At 37.4% G+C, this 17558-nt stretch overlaps 1 protein-coding gene across 1 annotated transcript in view; it reads right to left on the reverse strand.

The window, feature by feature from the left end:
• The window catches only part of LOC126095180 (protein mesh), a 267125-nt gene that overhangs the window by 130638 nt on the left and 118929 nt on the right, over nt 1–17558 (reverse strand). Inside the window, exons 11-12 of the mRNA XM_049909911.1 lie at nt 14233–14365; nt 4809–4956 (exon numbers count right to left, since the gene is read on the reverse strand). Coding sequence (XP_049765868.1) covers nt 4809–4956; nt 14233–14365 — 281 coding nt within the window. The remainder of the gene's footprint in view (nt 1–4808; nt 4957–14232; nt 14366–17558) is intronic.

A 17558-nucleotide genomic window follows, 5' to 3' on the forward strand; every position in this document is an offset into this window, starting at 1 on the left:
AGATTCGATTAGGCCATTATGTGTAGGACCATCATTCATAGCTAAGCAAGTTTCTATGAATAAAGCAAAGTGTGCTAAACATACACTAACATCCTTAATTCTCAACTTCATTGCTCAATTTGGAAATGAAGACCCATGCTACTTGACAGAGAGTAGGGGAACGATGCGGGAGACCCGCACCGCTGTACTAGGCAAGGTCCTAATGGAGACGGTTTTACGTTGCCTTCCTCTGACCATAATGGGGATGAATGATGATGATGATGATGACGATGATGATGATGATCACCCAGTCATCTTGGGGCAGGTGAAAATCCCTGACTCTGCTGGGAATCAAACCTGGGACCCCATGCTCTGGAAGCAAGAACGCTACCGCGAGACCATGAGCTGCAGACATTGCTCAGTTTACTCTTACATATCTGTATTTCACTGACTGACCTCATAGGACATCCTAATAATTGTTTACGTAAGGACATAAAGCAATGGTCTGCAACAAAACCTCTGTGCAGACAAGCCATGTAACAGGTTGTGAACTTGCTCTCTGCTGGATTGTAAGTAGCAATAGTTACCGCTAACCCTTGGTAACATTGCAATTGGGTAGGCTTGTCCAGGATTGGACTGTTCCTTTCCACTTAATAAATATTTTGAGATCGAGTGTCCCAGGAAATGTATAGGCCTGCGAACAGTTAGTGTGGGAGCTCAGAGCTGTACACAGTGCATAACAGTAACACTCGGGCAGTGCAGTCATTGTGCATATATGACTATTAATGTAACAGTAGGTGGCAGCGTAAGAGTTCATGCGACAATATATTGTGCAACAATCTTTCACAAATTTGGGACACCGCTGGTCTGTGTGAATTTTGCAGGGCTGTCGTGCTCTCGCTGTCGCCAGTCCATGTGGCAGTTGTAGAGAGATGTCACTGACCTTACTGGCGTCGGTGAGTGTGTCTGTTCTCACTTGCTGTGCCGCAAGCACACACACGCACAATCACACACACACACACACACATACCATATTTACTCGAATCTAAGCCGCACTTTTTTTCTGGTTTTTGTAATCCAAAAAACCACCTGCGGCTTAGAATTGAGTGCAAAGCAAGCGGAAGTTCTTAAAAATGTCGGTGGGTGCCGCCACAACTTAGTTCTGCCGTCGAATATATGTAGCACTACACAGGCATGCTTTGTGGGCACAAACATAAACACTGGCGCCAAAACCTCTGCGTCAGTAAATAAATTAAAAAAAAAAAAAAAAAAGGTCGAAGACAAGCTTTTTTTCTCCGCGCTGAGTTTCGACCACTGCATTTTCATACATTATCCAACGAAGTAAATACAAATTCCGTATTGTTCATCTTCGAATGTAGCAGCATTTCAATGTACTACGAAAACCCGACTGGCAAGAATGTTTAGGATGTTTGTCAATATGGCCAACTCTACGTTCTGATTTTTTTCCTATCTGTGAGAAGAGATGGTTGCTAGTAGGAACTTTTATAAATTGTGAATCACATGCAGTATTCTCGTCACCATAAGAATAATACGAATATAAACATTTTGCCATGTATTGTTTCGTGTTTGCTGCTATCTCATTTAAATCCTGTCTGCGTAATAAACCACAAAACTAGAGTGAGACAACAGCAAACGCGGAAGAATATACATATCATGTCATGTTTATATACCTAAAAACAAAGATGATGTGACTTACCAAATGAAAGTGCTGGCAGGTCGACAGACACACAAACAAACACAAACATACACACAAAATTCAAGCTTTCGCAACAAACTGTTGCCTCATCAGGAAAGAGGGAAGGAGAGGGAAAGACGAAAGGATGTGGGTTTTAAGGGAGAGGGTAAGGAGTCATTCCAGTCCCGGGAGCGGAAAGACTTACCTTAGGGGGGAAAAACGGACGGGTATACACTCGCGCACACACACACACACATATCCATCCACATATTCGTATTATTCTTATGCTAAACAGTGATACAGTCAGAAATGAAGCGAGGCAATTGACTAGATTTTTAAATCTAAGATGACTTTAATTTCTGTGCAGAATGTAATGTACTAAAGAGGCGCCTGCAAAGATTTTCAAACGGAGAAAAATTTTCGCTAAACTCTTGTTCAGAACATCTTCTATCATACGCAGTCTATTATTTGGTTCTTGTTGATCATTATCAAAGAAAGCAGCAGTGTAAGTAACAACAAGTAGCAGTCTCCTGACATTGTTTCGCTAATGAGACGATTCCTCTCTCTCTCTCTCTTTTTTTTTTTTTTTTTTTGTGAGCGGCGGTAGCGCGCACAAAAGCAAGCCATGCTGCGATCGGCGACAGGCCATAAACACGCAGTATCAGAGTACGACAAACAATGCATGACACAGTACAGTAATGCATTTTCAGCTTAGAGTGACATAAACACCTATAACAAAGAAAACGGCAATTATCAGATCAAAGCAAAATAAGCAATCGATTCAAACCAGACAAAGCACATGAAAAAGGAAGGGTACCTGTATAAATACGGACGGAGCGCCTGACGCATAGCAATGGCTACCTGGTAAAGCTTAACTGCTAAGCTTATGACTCGAACCAAACTACTGTAGCTGTATCGTCATTCATTCGACCTAAATTGTCTCATATTACAGTGGACCAACTTTGTTTCGTTGGAGATGCAGCCTAAAACTTTTCTCTCCCCTTGAATTTGGAGTCAAATTTCAGGTACGGCTTAGATTCGGGAAATTTTTTTTACTTGATTTAGAGTCTCATTTTTCAGGTGCAGCTTAGATTCGAGTGTGGCTTAGACTCGAGTAAATATGGTATATACGTGCTGTGACCGTATCCACCCTGTTGTCCAGCAGTCTCCATGCCATTGCCCAGCCGTCTCCTCACCATTGCCCAGCCATCTCCATGCTATCACCCGGCTGTCTCCACACCATTGCCTGGTCCACACATATGCTTGCACTGTGACCAAGCTATGCTGTAGCCTGAGTCTCTATGCTGTGCTGTCGCCCACTCCATGTGTTGCAAAAGAGGGAAGTAATAATTGACATTGTAGCAGCCGCAAGTTAAGTATAAGTATCAGCTGAATTCTATATCTAGTGTTGCTAGTCATCAGCCATGGCTGATAAGATGCAGAACCTTTCAAGTGAATACGGATCAGAGGATATTAGTAGAGATGGTAGTAGTCCTGGTACCCCAAAGGAGCACGGTTGGGTGCCAGGAAGTGAACTCACTCAATTACTGAATGCACTGAGTGACAAATTAGTTGAAAGTTTAGATTCAAAATTGGAAAATGTAAAATCTGATCTAGATGAAGTATAAAATCTGAGATTGGCAGCTTAAAAGGTGAACTTGGAGATAAAATAAGCACAGTAAATCAAAAGCCTGAGACGTGGAGAATAGATTAAAAAACTTGAAAATAAACTACAAACTCATGAAAAAACTGTGGAAATGGTCAGCAAACAAATAGAGGATGTAGACAATGAACTGGGAAATAAAGAGGAGACTGTAGAATCTGAATTTGGGGAATGAACTGAAGCACTGGAGAAGACATGCAGAACTTTGAACTCCAGACAAATGATTTCAATTTATAAGTTTCTGAGCTATGAACATAGTGGAATTATGGTGACTGTGATGTCGTGAGCTGTTTATTGCCTGCCACTGCAGTGCTAAAACTGTTTACAGGTTCAATTGGACCATTGCACGCAGGACAATCATTCACAACTAAGCAAGCTTCTATGAATAAAGCAACGATATAAATCTAATATGTGCTAAACACACATTAATATCCTTAATTCTCAATTTCATTGCTCAGTTTACTCTTACATATCTGTATTTCACTGATAGATCTCATATGCCACCCTAATAAACCCCTGTGCAGATGAGCCATTTAAAAGGTTGTGCACTCACCCTCTACTGAACTGCAAGCAGCAGTATTTACTGCTAACTACTGGTAATGTTGCAAACCAAATTCACTGTTTCATAGTATACCATGTTAGCGATAGATGTCTCTTTGGTAGCAGTCATTTCTTAAATATGCTACTTGGAAGAAATGACACTGTGATGTCAGCATGCTTTTCCTGCACTGGGCTGAGGAAAAGGCTTTTTCTCAGAGGCAGAAGAAAGACATATGAATGGTAGGAGAACCTGCATACCTCTTCCAGGTAACATAATTCTTTAGCGCTCTCTCTCTCTCTCTTTCCCTCTCTCTCTCTCCATCTGTTTTTGCATCCCATCTCTGCCTGTGATATTGGTGATGGCATGTCTCACCTCAATACCCCTTCGGTATGGCCATGACTTTAAAATACACCCAGTGAAAATTGCAAGGATTGGACTGACAGTTTGCTGGTTACAGCGACACAATCTTCATATTTGTCTGAAGAGCATTCCTGTAGATATGCCTGATGTTACCCTCAGTTGCATAGCTGAGCATCCAATTAAATACAAAAACACAGATTTTTCTGGTGACAATGTGATTAGAGGCTTCCCCAGTAAATATGTAATTCCAATTCTCCTTGACTACTCTGCTGGATTGAATGATTGGTTCTTAACAAATTTTTGGCAACCAGACTTGGTGTCAACTAACAAAATGCACACAGAACAAACATTCCAACCCAGCACAGCACAGTAAAGTTAAATTAATATCCAGTTACAATGTTTCACTCATACCATACAATTATTGTGGCAACAGGGACTATGAAAAATAAATTTTGTGTGTACAGGTGCTGAAGAGAATGGAAAAGTCATCCTATAATGAGATTAGGAGAGCCACTATTCTCAATAAAATGAGAAAGTAAAGTAATGAGTATATTACTGCTTACACATACCTACGGCAGGTGCTTGGTAGCCTATACAATCCTGTGTTGGGCGTCTTTCATATCGATATGTTTCACAACCAACAGCTTGAATATCCTGCCAGTGGCAACAGAAGTAATATGGAATCATGTCATGAAACCACTGCGAGAGAGTGGGGACCTGAAAAAATTTTTTAAAAAGTCAGTGCTATAGTCGTTGACAGCTTTCTGAACTTCACTTCTTATACAACAGATGTATTTCAGAAAATAGTGCTATGGGTGTAGGCCTTGTAGCTTTATAGTACTGGGTGGTTATAATTAAACTTTCCCTGTTTAACAAATGATAACAAGGAAACTAATTACCACACAGGCGCCAAACTTGGTAGCATTAATGTCCAGAGTATGGAGCACATTATTTCCATGTGTCACAGTGCCACCATATAGTTTCCACTATGGCCACCAGGTGCCATGATTCATCATTGCAATTCATAGTCTCACACACCTGACCAGTTCAAGTGCACTTGTTGATGTGTCAATTTGAGCTTGGACAAAAGGAGCAGGACATTACTGGCCAAGTTCTATTATCAAAACAACAGTAATGCTGCAACTGCACTTCTAGAATATCATCAGCTGAAAGGATTATGGAAGGGTCCTCTTTCTCCAACTGCTGTATGGAGCATGATGAAGAAGTTTGAATCAACTGGAGAACTGGGCATCGCTCCGGGAAGAAGCCAACAATCAGTTGCACCACAGGTTGTTGATAAAATCGCTGTTGCTATGACAGACAACACCGCATGCAATTCCCGATCAACAGTCAGTGCACTTGCTGTGTCACGACAGATGAACATCTCATGGTCCACTGTCTGGAAGGTTCATCAAACCATTCTCAAATGGTATCCAAAAAAGATCCATATTGCACAGCAGCTTGCACCACAGGACACCCAACGACATGTTGACTTCGCTCTCTACTTTCTCACAAGGATTGAAGTTGACAAGGGCTGGCCCTGGACCACCCTATGGACAGATGAAGCTCATTTTTCTCTGATGGGTGAGGTGAACACACAGAATTGCTGAGTGTGGATATCTTCACCTCCAGTGACAGTGCATGAAGTTCCTCTGTATGGTGAACATGTCACCGTATGCTGTAGCTTCACGGCTACCTTCATCATTGGCCCATTCTTTTTTGAACAGGTTGGCACTCAACCAGTGCAGTGTGGCTGGCCAGCATTACTGTGATATTCTTCGCCAACATACAAGATGCATTGCATTTCATGCATTGCTCATGATGTTCACCTGCATCTCAGAAACACATTTGGAAATGATCAAATTCTCAGCCAATTGTTTCTGAATGCTTGACCAGCATGATCACCTGACCACTCCCTGTGATTTCTGGAGGACAGGGTTTACCAGATGAACATTCACGTAAGTGCTGATCTGAAGTGCAGCATATCAAGAGAGGTAGCCAGCATACCTATGGACATGCTTTGTTCTGCTGTGCAGAATGCAATCCTGCACTTTCAGACTCTCCTGAAAACTGATGGGTGCCATACTGGGCACCTTTTGTAGTGGTAATGGTACCAGTATGTAATGGTATAATGCACTGTAGCAGCAGATTAAAAGTATTTAAATTGAACTGATTCTGCATTATTTCTCTTCCCATGTCCTTGGCATTAAAATTTTACCAAGTTTATTACTCATATGGTAATTAGTTTCCATGTTATATGTGTTAAATAAGGAAAGTTTAATTATAACCACCTAATATGGGGTGTTCAAAAAGTCTCTCCGCAGTGCCATATGACTGTTAACCGCGCTTGCCGTATGATTGATCGCCTGCCTAGGTCACTTCCCTTCAAGTGGATATTCTGTACCCATTCATAGGAGAACTTGTGTTAAGTGAAATACTGAATGGTTATTTTCAAAAGATCGTGCAACTGCGCATACAGCTCGTGTTTCAATGTCACTGCTTGCTGATGTTTTTGGTGATCGCATAATTTCACAGGGACTTTAGCCTCCATGATCGCCTGACCTAACACCACATGACCTTTTCTTCTGGAGTGCAGCAAAAGCAGCTGTCTATAAAAACCGTCCAAAATCTAATGATGAATTGAAAACTGAAATAACCACTTTCACTGCTTCTGTCACAGAAGAAATGTTACAGCTTGTGTTTGGAAACATGATTAAACAAATTGAATTGTCTATTCAACAACAGGGGGGACACGTTCAACATTTAATGTAAAAATTTGTATGTAAAAATGATTATTCAACAAATTAATAACTTGTATTTCACTAAGTTTCATTTTGGTATATTCACTACAGCATATGGCATGTGCAGCTAACAATCATACAGCACTGCAGAGAGACTTTTTGAACACCCTTATTAATTATAATTTTTTCCCAGGATGCAACAGGATCCACAGCAAAAACAAATTTTCTAAATGACAGTAATGTGCTACACTATCTCTCATTATTTAGATTAAAATACGCAATTATCTTTTTTGCTGCTCTACAGTTTTGGCTGTGTAGCCATTTTCAAGCATATAGTATATCTGGTTACAGTCAAAACTTACGTTGGTCATATATTGTTAAAATCTAATGCCCAGATCTTCAAATAAAGAAGATAGCACCAGGTGTTTCTTGAATAGTTACTAAAGACTAATCTCTAAGTCAAGGATTGTGTATTATCTGTCCTTTTTCTTTCTTTTTTATCCATTTTTTTCATACATTCCATATTTCAAATAGTTGCAAGTTGTGTGAAAAATGAATGATATCTCACAAAAACTGATGAAGCTATTTCCACATACTGTATTGGAAATAGTACAATTAAATGAAACAGCTATAAACAGATAAGCATTGAATGAACTTATCGATAGTGCGTAGAAACAATTTCTTGGGTCTGTAATCATTTTGAACTGATAAACGAAGTGCTAAGCAGCAAACAGACTATATGTATGACTACTGGTGTGGAGGGAGATGCTAGTAATAGTGAGAGAGACTGTCTATTTTTTCATTCATGGTGTTCTGTAGATCCCATCAAGAACAATAATCTTGAAGGATTTGAAATGATTAAGGATATACATTAACAGAAGACAACGGAATCTATTTATTGCTGTTCATGATTATGTCATTTCAGTTTAATCAATTAAAAAGAAAGCTGATGCTTTGAAGAAGTTACTGACTCCTCAGTTACACTGTAAAGAGTGTTTCATAATTCCTATTACAGGCTTTGATGTGTTGCAGAAGGAACTTAGTAGATAAGGAACCCATGTCCAGAATATGTACCATTTAGATATAAAATAAATTTGAAAGTTGAATCACTTTCAAATCTCCCACTTCATCATCATAGTCATCAGTCCCTGTTGTAATTATAACATCACATAGAATTTGCATCTGACAACAACAATGGTTCTAAGCAACAGCTATGTTCACATCTAGGAGGGCTGACTGAGGTGTTCCATGAACACACCATGCTCTCAGCTTTGAAGAGGAGGTCCTTTGCCACACAGAAGAAAAACCAACAAAAATAACTTGAAATATTGTCCATGAGGTGAGGTGCACTCCAATAGAGCTCAATGGTCAGAGCTCACAGTCTCCATTGTGCGTGTATCATGAAGTGGGAGGATTGTAAGTGAGCTGATCTTCAAACATATTTTCCATCCAAGTGGTGCATTTATAGATATGTGTTCCTTATCAAAACTAAGTCTCTGTTTTGTAATCTTAATACCCTTCGTGTGTGTATATTTGCAGCATTTCTCCAAGCCAGGATGCCATATGAGAGGTGTGAATGGACTAGTCCATAGCACATTGTTTGCAGAGTGTGTCTGTTTACTGACTTTGACATTTTTCTCATCAGAAATATGCTTGAATCTAATTTGCTGCACATGTTATTTATGTGATTCTTCCATGTCATAAATCTATCCACTGTTACAACTAGAAATTTATAGCTGTCTGTCTCCTTTAGTTCTAGGTCTCCAAGCCTGACTGTGATGTCATCCAAAGTGTGTTTTTTGCTTGTACGTATCTGAATATATGTTGCTTTGTTTCCATTTATAAAGAGATTGTTTTCCCTGAAATAATTGTTTCCACTTTTCATATTTAGTGAAGCCTTCTCTTACAGGTAATCTGTTGTACAACTGGTAACAACAAATGAAGTGTCATCTTCATACATGACTACACTATCACGTACTGTTTTGGTCATATCATTAACGTACAAAATGAAAAGTAGTGGACCAAGGATGGATTCTTGAGGAACTCCAAATTTCACAACTTCAAAATTTGAAAAGATGTTTGTAATATTATTTTTCACTTTTTGCTTAATTTCTACACTCTGTTTTCTATTTTCCAAAAACGATTTAATGATGTCCACTGCTCTCCCCTTATAAAACTATGAAGCTTTTATAATAGGATGTCAGGATGTACACAATCAAATGCTTTAGATAGGTCCAGGAATATACCATAGACTTTCTTGTGTTCATCAAGTGCTTTAGTTACAAGTGTTATGAATTCAGCTATTGCTGTTTTGGTAGATTGCCGTTTATGAATCCATTTTGTTCGTCATTGAGAATATTGCATGTTTGTATAAAATAGAATATTCTGTCTTTTATTATTGTTTCTGTTATTGTAGAGAATACAGATGTAATTATTATAGATCTGTAATTTCCTGGGCCTTTTGTGCAGCCTCCTGTATGTTAAGGGATTACTTTACTCTTTTTTTGGGCACATTGGAAATATTCCTTTTTCTCTAGATAAGTTTATCAGACAGGCCAATGGCTTTGTTACCCATTGTAAGCAGCATTTAATTAGTTTAGTGGATATAACATATAGTCCCTCAGTGTTTTTTGTTTTTAGATTATGTATTATTTTTACATAAAAATTTTGTCTCATATGGAATGTTTATTGTGTTTATTTTGGAAGTATTATTTTGAGTTATTAATTAACTTCAATATAATGATTATTTATATGCTACTGATAGGTTAATATTTACTTGATTATATTGGCATTTTTCAAAGATAACAGTTGTCTCCATCTTTAAATACAGAGTACTGTTAACAGTACATTAATACTTGCTACAAAACTTTTAATCTAGAAATTCTGAAAATTTGTAGATCAAATAAAATAAATAAATAAAAATGGCTCATGATGTATGTTTTTAATTTTCTTTCAAACTGGTTGGGATTTCCAAATTCCTGCCACAAGTTGCAATGTAGTCACAGCAGAAATCTACATTGCTTAGGAATGGTTTTTATGTCTATTCCAGTTCTTTGTATTGGATGGGAACTTGTTGAACACTTTTGTATTAGACTCCATAAATCCACTCTGAACCCTAGACAAAGATGTGCAGTTTACATAAACACTATTTTTATCTCTTTCTCTGTGACTGTGTAGCTCACAGTTCAGTTGAAACTGACTTTTATGAGTATTACCTCCAACAAAGGCATTAAGGGACAAATGTATAAGGAAGTGGTATAAGAATTACAAGATCCTTAAAAACTCTTCATTAAAATAGTTTCTTTAAAAAAGCATCACTGCATGCACGAAAGTTCTTACTCATGTGAGTGTTTGTAGACAGTACTTCCTCAGCCTATGAATCTCTTCTTTCCCCTCTTGGCTTTAGCTTCAACCTGGCTTCAACCTGTCAGCATACAGTTCATTAAGAGTTCATTTAAAACACAATGGCTTAGTTCACTGCTATTTCTGATATCTTTCTTGAAATTAGTCTTTTTCATTCAAAGTTTGAAAATTTTTCCTTCTCTTTCTTTCACAGTCCAACTGGTTAAAAAGTTTCAAAAGTTAAAAAAAAAAAAATAGATTTGAAATTAAGATTCACAGCCCCATCAATAGTGATCGACCTAAAAATAGTCATGTAATATACATTTTGATATGTATAAATGATGATGGCATCATTTTGGGTAAAATATTAGAGAAGTAAAATAGTTCCCCATTTGGATCTCTGGGTGGGAACCACTAAGGAAGATGTCATTATTAGGAGAAAAAAGGTGGCATTATATGGATCAGAGCATGGAAATTCAGATCCCTTAATCAGGTAGGTATGTTAGAAAATTTAAAAAGGGAAATGAATAGGTTAAAGTTAGATATAGTGGGAATTAGTGAAGTTTGGTAGCAGGAGAAATAGGACGTCTGGTCTGGTGAATGCAGGGTTATAAATACAAATTCAATTAGGGGTAATGTATGAGTAGGTTTAATAAAAAATAAGAAAATAGGAATGCAGATAAGCCACTATGAACAGCCTAGTGAACGCATTACTGTAGCCAAGATAGACATGAAGCCCATAGTAGTACACGTTTATATGACAACTAGCTCTGCAGATGAGAAGGAGATTGAGGAAATATATGATGAAATAAAATGAATTATTCAGCTAGTCAAGGGAGATGAAAATTTAATAGTCATGGGGGGAAAGTAATTTGATAGTAGGAAAAGGAAGAGAATGAAAAGTAGTAGGTGAACATGCACTGGGGGAAAGGAAAAAAAGAGGAACCTACCTGGTAGAATTTTGCACAGAGCATAATTTAAGCATAGCTAACACTTGGTTTAAGAGTCATGAAAGAAGGCTGTATCTGTGGAATTGACCTGGAGACACTGGAAGATTTGAGATTGATTATGTAATGGTAAGACAGAGATTTTATAACTGGGTTTAGAATTACAATAATGATGGAAGCTGAAGAAATGACGTAAAATTTGTGCCACGGCTAGGACTCGAACCCTGACCATAACACCATTGCAGCACTATGGCCAACTGTGCTGACCACTAACAATGAACTACTCAAGTTGAATGCCCCTCCCACCCTCCTCCTCCCAAACACAAACATCTGCAGCTTCTTTTCCCCCTAAATTGTTAGCATTGTATTGCTGTAAATTGGTGTAAAGATCAGCATTTCTACCTACTAAGCAGGAAGACCCAGAATAATCGTAGATAAAGATGAGACTTAAGTGTCTCAGAGAAAATTTAATTATAAAATCTTTACAGGTTTTGGATTAAAAGACATTTCCAGGGGCAGATATGGACTCTGACCACAATGTATTGGTTATGAAATGCAGATCAAAACTGAAGAAACTGCAAAAAGGGAGGAATTTACAGGGACTGGACCTGGATAAGCTGAAAGAACCAGGGATTTCAGAGAGTTCTAGAGAGAGCCTTATGGAATGATTGACAAGAACAGGGGAAAGGAATACAGTAGAAGAATAATGGGTAGCTTTGAGAGATGAAATACTGAAGGGAGCAGAAGATCAAGTAGGTAAAAAGATGAGGGCTAGTAGAAATCCTTGGATAACACAAGAGATATTGAATTGAATTGACGAAAGGGGAAAGTATAAAAATGCAATAAATGAGGCAGGCAAAAGGGAATACAAACATCTAATAAATGAGAGCAACAGCAAGTGCAAAATTGCTATGCAGGAATGGCTACAGGACAAATGTAAGGGGTTACATAGATGCTGCCTACAGGAAAATTAAACAGACCTCTGGAGAAAAAGAGAACCATCTGTATGAATATCAAGAGTACAGATGGAAAACCAGTCCTAAGCAAAGAAGGGAAAGCAGGAAGGTGGAAAGAGTATTAGAGGATCTATATAGGGGAGATGTACTTTAGGGCAGTATTATGGAAATGGAAGAGAACTTAGATGAAATGAGGATGAAGATATGAATATGAAAAATTTACAAAGCACTGAAAGACATTAAGTCAAAACAAAGCCCCAGGAGCAGACAACATTCCATTAGAGCTACTGTTAGCCTTGGAATGACAAAACTCTTCCATCTGGTGAGCAAGACATACAAGACAGGTAAAATACCCTCAGACTTCAAGAAGAATAGAATTAATTGCAAAGAAAGCAGGTGCTGATAGGTGTGAAAATTACTAAACTATCAGTTTGATAAGTCATGGCTGCAAAATACTAACACGAATCCTTCACAGAAGAATGGAAAAACTGGCAGAAGTCGACCTCAGGAAAGGTCAGTTTGGATTCCAGAGAAATGTAGGAATACATGAGGCAATACTTACCCTATGACTTATCTTAGAAGATGGATTAAAGAAAGGCAAACCTACATTTATAGCATTTGTAGACTTAGAAAAGCTTTCAACAGTGTTGAATGGGATACTCTCCATCTAATTCTAAAGGTGGCAGGGGTAAAATACAGAGAGTGAAAGGCTATTTACAACTTGTAAGAAAAATTTGGAATAGGAATTAAAGTCCAGGGAGAAGAAATAAAAATTTCGAGATTTGCCGATGACATTGCAATTCTGTCAGAGACAGCAAAGGACTTGGAAGAGTAGATGAGTGGAATAGACAGTGTCTTGAAAGGAAGATATAAGATGAAATCAACTGAAGCAAAATGAGGACATTGGAATGTAGTCAAATTAAATCAGGTGATATTGAGGGAATTAGATTGGGAAATGAGACACTTAAAGTAGCAGATGAGTTTTGCTTTGTGGGCAGCAAAATAACTGATGATGCAAAAGTAAGGATGATAAAAAATAAAGACTAGCAACTGCAAGAAAAGCAATTCTGGAGAACAGAAATTTGTTAACATCGAGTATAGATTTAAGTGTCAGAAAGTCCTTCCTGAAAGTATTTGTATGGAGTGTACATGTGTATGGAAGTGAAACATGGATGATAAACAGTTCACACTAGATAATAGAAACTTTTGAAATGTGATGCTACAGAAGAATGCTGATGGTTAGATGGGTAGATCACATAACTAATGAGGAGGTATTGATTAGATCTGGGAGAAGAGAAATTTGCTTACAACCTGACTAGAAGAAGGGATCAGTTGGCAGGACTCATTCTCAGGCATCAATTGATCAGCAATTTAGTACTGAAGGGAAGTGTGCAGGGGTAAAAATCATAAAGGAAGTCCAATAAATGAATACAGTTAGCAGACTCAGAAGGATGTAGGTTTCAATAGTTACTTGGAGATGAAGAGGCTTGCACAGGATCAAGCAGGATAGAGAGCTGCATCAAACCAGTCTTTGGACTGCAGATGACCACAACAACAAAATGTGTTTCTTTGTAAATATGTCTCTTGAGTGCAAATATAATTGTTCCTGCCTCAATAAATAATAAGCAGCTATTTATTTTGTGTCCTACACAATGTTAATATTCAGTGCAGACTTTCATACTGTGCAAAATACTGTTTGATATTTAATTATATGCAGTAAGTTTATCACTCCTGTATTTGCTGTTCTGTTGTGAAAATGTATCCATGGATAAATGAAGGTAAAGTGAAGAAGCAAGCCCTCTAGATGTAATCATTAAAGGAAAACTTGCATCATTTCCATATCTTTATACTTACTGTCATTAATTTTTTAAGTACATCTAAATTTACTAAGCCATATAACATGTTTCAGGTATAACAGCTACTGAAAAATTATTTCATGATACTACAACAAATTATTGATTCATTAGTGAGTCACAGACAATTAATTTTGGAAACAGTGTGGCATACCTTATTAGGTTCATTCCATGGGAGCTGCCCGAAGTTATGAGATCGACGTGGACGGCTGCCCCACTGCTGGTCATACGTCATCATCAGATATCCCTTCTTATCATAGCAGCATTGTTGCTCTGATCCTCCCATACTATACAAACGAAGTGAAAATTAGTGATATACTTACATTATTCTCTATCGGAAATATCTGCACTGACAATTTCGCAGCGAAAAATGTGGCAGTTGAGATCAATCATAATTGTCACATTGAATTAATCAGTTATAAAGTGGATAAGATGCAACACTCTCTGTTGAGATGAAACAATGTATTATAGGTACTCATAGTTGTAATGAAAGTAAAATAAAATTAATTAATATGCAGAGATAAATGAAAATAGGAATTCATACCTGGATCTATACCTATTGTGAGTGATAACATAAAACATTCAGGTCATCCAAGCACATTTATAGAACAGATTCAAATTTTAAAGCATAAGTTATGTTCTTCTATGAAGTCCTTGACACCAGTGTTGCTATTTCCTGGGAGAAACTCTGGTTGTCATGTACAGAATTAATTTTTGGCAAATACAGAAGATTTTAGTCTGGTCTTGAAGGCATGCCTGGATAGCCTAAATGGGTAAAGTGCCTAATAATAAAAGGTTCAGGTATGTGGTTCAAGATAAGGAGGTTCCCAACTTTAAGAGGAAGAATAATTAGTGATAACCCTAGGATTATAGAACAAGCAATTAACATATGTATATCATTTCCATAAAGTGTAGAACATGAAAGGTAATTTGGGCATGAAGTGGGAAAAGTTCTGTGATGTCAGAATGTTGAATTTTACAGAACAAATCATTCACATACATGAAAAATGATCAAGTCTTGATGCTTTGTTTTTGGTGTGATTTGTTATAATAAAATGTTAGGGAATGATATACTGGTGGTTAACATGATACCAAACATAAGGTGTGGAACACATGATGGAAACGTAAACCTCTTCAGCCAATATCTTTGTGTATATTCACTACTGACGTACCAATGAGAACTGAGATAAACTTGGGAACGTATGAAGGCAAGAAGTAAGAAGTACCTATTTTGTTGACATTAGAGGCATATGCATACATAATGTATTTTGAAACTTGGTTCCTTTCAATTTGGAGATCTTCCATTAAGTTCTCACACAGACAGAAGCTCCTCTGAAATGTTTTTAACTCTGCTTGATTGTTCAAATATGTTATCAATGAGATTTTGTCTAATAGGAAACATGGAGTATTTTTAATGTCCTCTTTGCAGTATGTTAAGTCCCTTTGAATCTATTGACACCTCAGCAATGTTCTTTGAGATTATCTCCACACAATTTTGAGAACTGTTACTGAAGTTAATGCACCTACTTCGTACCTGTACATTTTCAAGAAAATTCTATATGGCTGACACGCTAGATACCAACAACTGCCACTACAGAGTACAGCAGTCTCAGATCACATTGGCAATAATGTCTTGCATTATTGTTTCTTAGCACTGATCAATCACCCTACCAAATAAATCGACATTCCAATCCAATCTCTGTTACCTTTCATGTCTCATGTAAAGATGGCTTAAGGCTGTGAGATAAAATATTATACAGCAGTCTTAAACTGTCATATGGATCAACTGGGATTTATGCTTTATGCTCTTAAAGAGAGGTAAAGGATATTATTTCCTGCAATGTCCGTATGTTGTACACTACAGAGAGTTGAGAACAGAAAGAAAGTGCACTAATACATATTCATAGGATGATAACAAGGTGCTAGGTCAATTTTATGTTTGCATTTGAAAAGAAAAGACAAGTGTGTAAACATGTAGCCTAGATTTCTACATATAGATGAGAATATTTGTGAAAATGTCTCTAAGTACTAGGTAAATTGGGACAAAATGAAAACAAAATATGCAGCTGAAGAACACAATCAAGATAATTGGAAGACACAGAAATAAGGACACAAAGTTAAGGAGTCCCTTGCCCTTCTTTACATTTCATAAGCACTGATGACTCCCAATTGAAAAACATGCAGAAAACATCTGCTGCTGTTTATTTCAGTTATTGCCATGGGGAGAAGTATCTGTGATGGCAACAATGAAATGTTAACTCTAGACATTATGCGAAAGCAGTGGTCAATTATGTACTTATAACTAGACTCTAAGAAGACTTTCAGGGGCATAGCTGATAGGAATATCTGATCTGAGGTTCAGTCTTGTGTTCCTTATTGTTCTTAATATATGTTAACGACTTGCCACTACCCAGCTATCACTCAAGCTTATTTCAAGGTGGATATTGAGTTTAGGTTCAGTTGAAAATTCAAGATTGAAAAATCAACCTGTTACACAGCTTATTTCAGGGTGGATATTGAGTTTAGGTTCAGTTGAAAATTCAAGATTGAAAAATCAACCTGTTACACAGTTTACATCAAGCTGTAAAAATTTAGCTTGAATTAAAATAATTTTCCAAAGCTTGAAATAAACTGTAATTTCCCTGGAAGGATGTACAGCAGATGCGCGTGCAGCATAGCTTCCATAGATGCCCACGGGAAGCGCCACAAGCGTTTATAAGCCTTGCACTGACTCTGCTAGGTTTACGGCCATTTTACCTTTGTGACACGCGTTAATGATTGTTGACAGTTGTGGAGTTTGTTTTATACTGGAAAATAGTTCGGTAAGTGTGTGGCGTCTCGTGCCTTACTGCTACACCGGTTCTGAAGAGGATATATAGTGTATTACAGGTATGTTGGTGCACTTTTCTCTAGTGGTACGTTAATATTACAAATGTTAAATACTATTACGTAACATAAAGAAATATCATATTCTTTTATGTAGAAAAATTGAGCCTGGATGAAAGTGAAATGGATTACCAGCTAAGACTACATATTACAAGTTGTTCAGCAAAAAGCGATCATTTTAAACTAGCTCTCTTGTACGTGGCACCAATAAATTAAAACTTAATGTTATTTTTAAAATCTCACCTTTTTGAATATATCGCCCTATTACATTTGTTTACTTGTAAGTACTCGCGTGTGTCACACCATGAATGAATAATCTTGAAGTGCGAAACGTTTCTTTGTGAATACAAATAGTAATGACATGGTGAACGGGAAAAAGTACATCAAGAACCAGTCACCACATAGGTGTCAGTCTTTTATATTTACATAACTTTGACTGCTCTTCAATTGTGGTAATATGAAATTTCTTTCCATTAGTATGACACTCTTGCACAAAGTAAACATGCTCAAAAAATTCAAGTCAAAGAAGTCTTAATGTTGGGGAACAGTAAAATCAGAGTTGCAGTCTGTTATTACACCATCAGTCTTGAGAGA

Source organism: Schistocerca cancellata, chromosome 8, assembly GCF_023864275.1.
Source record: "Schistocerca cancellata isolate TAMUIC-IGC-003103 chromosome 8, iqSchCanc2.1, whole genome shotgun sequence".
NCBI lineage: Eukaryota > Metazoa > Arthropoda > Insecta > Orthoptera > Acrididae > Schistocerca > Schistocerca cancellata.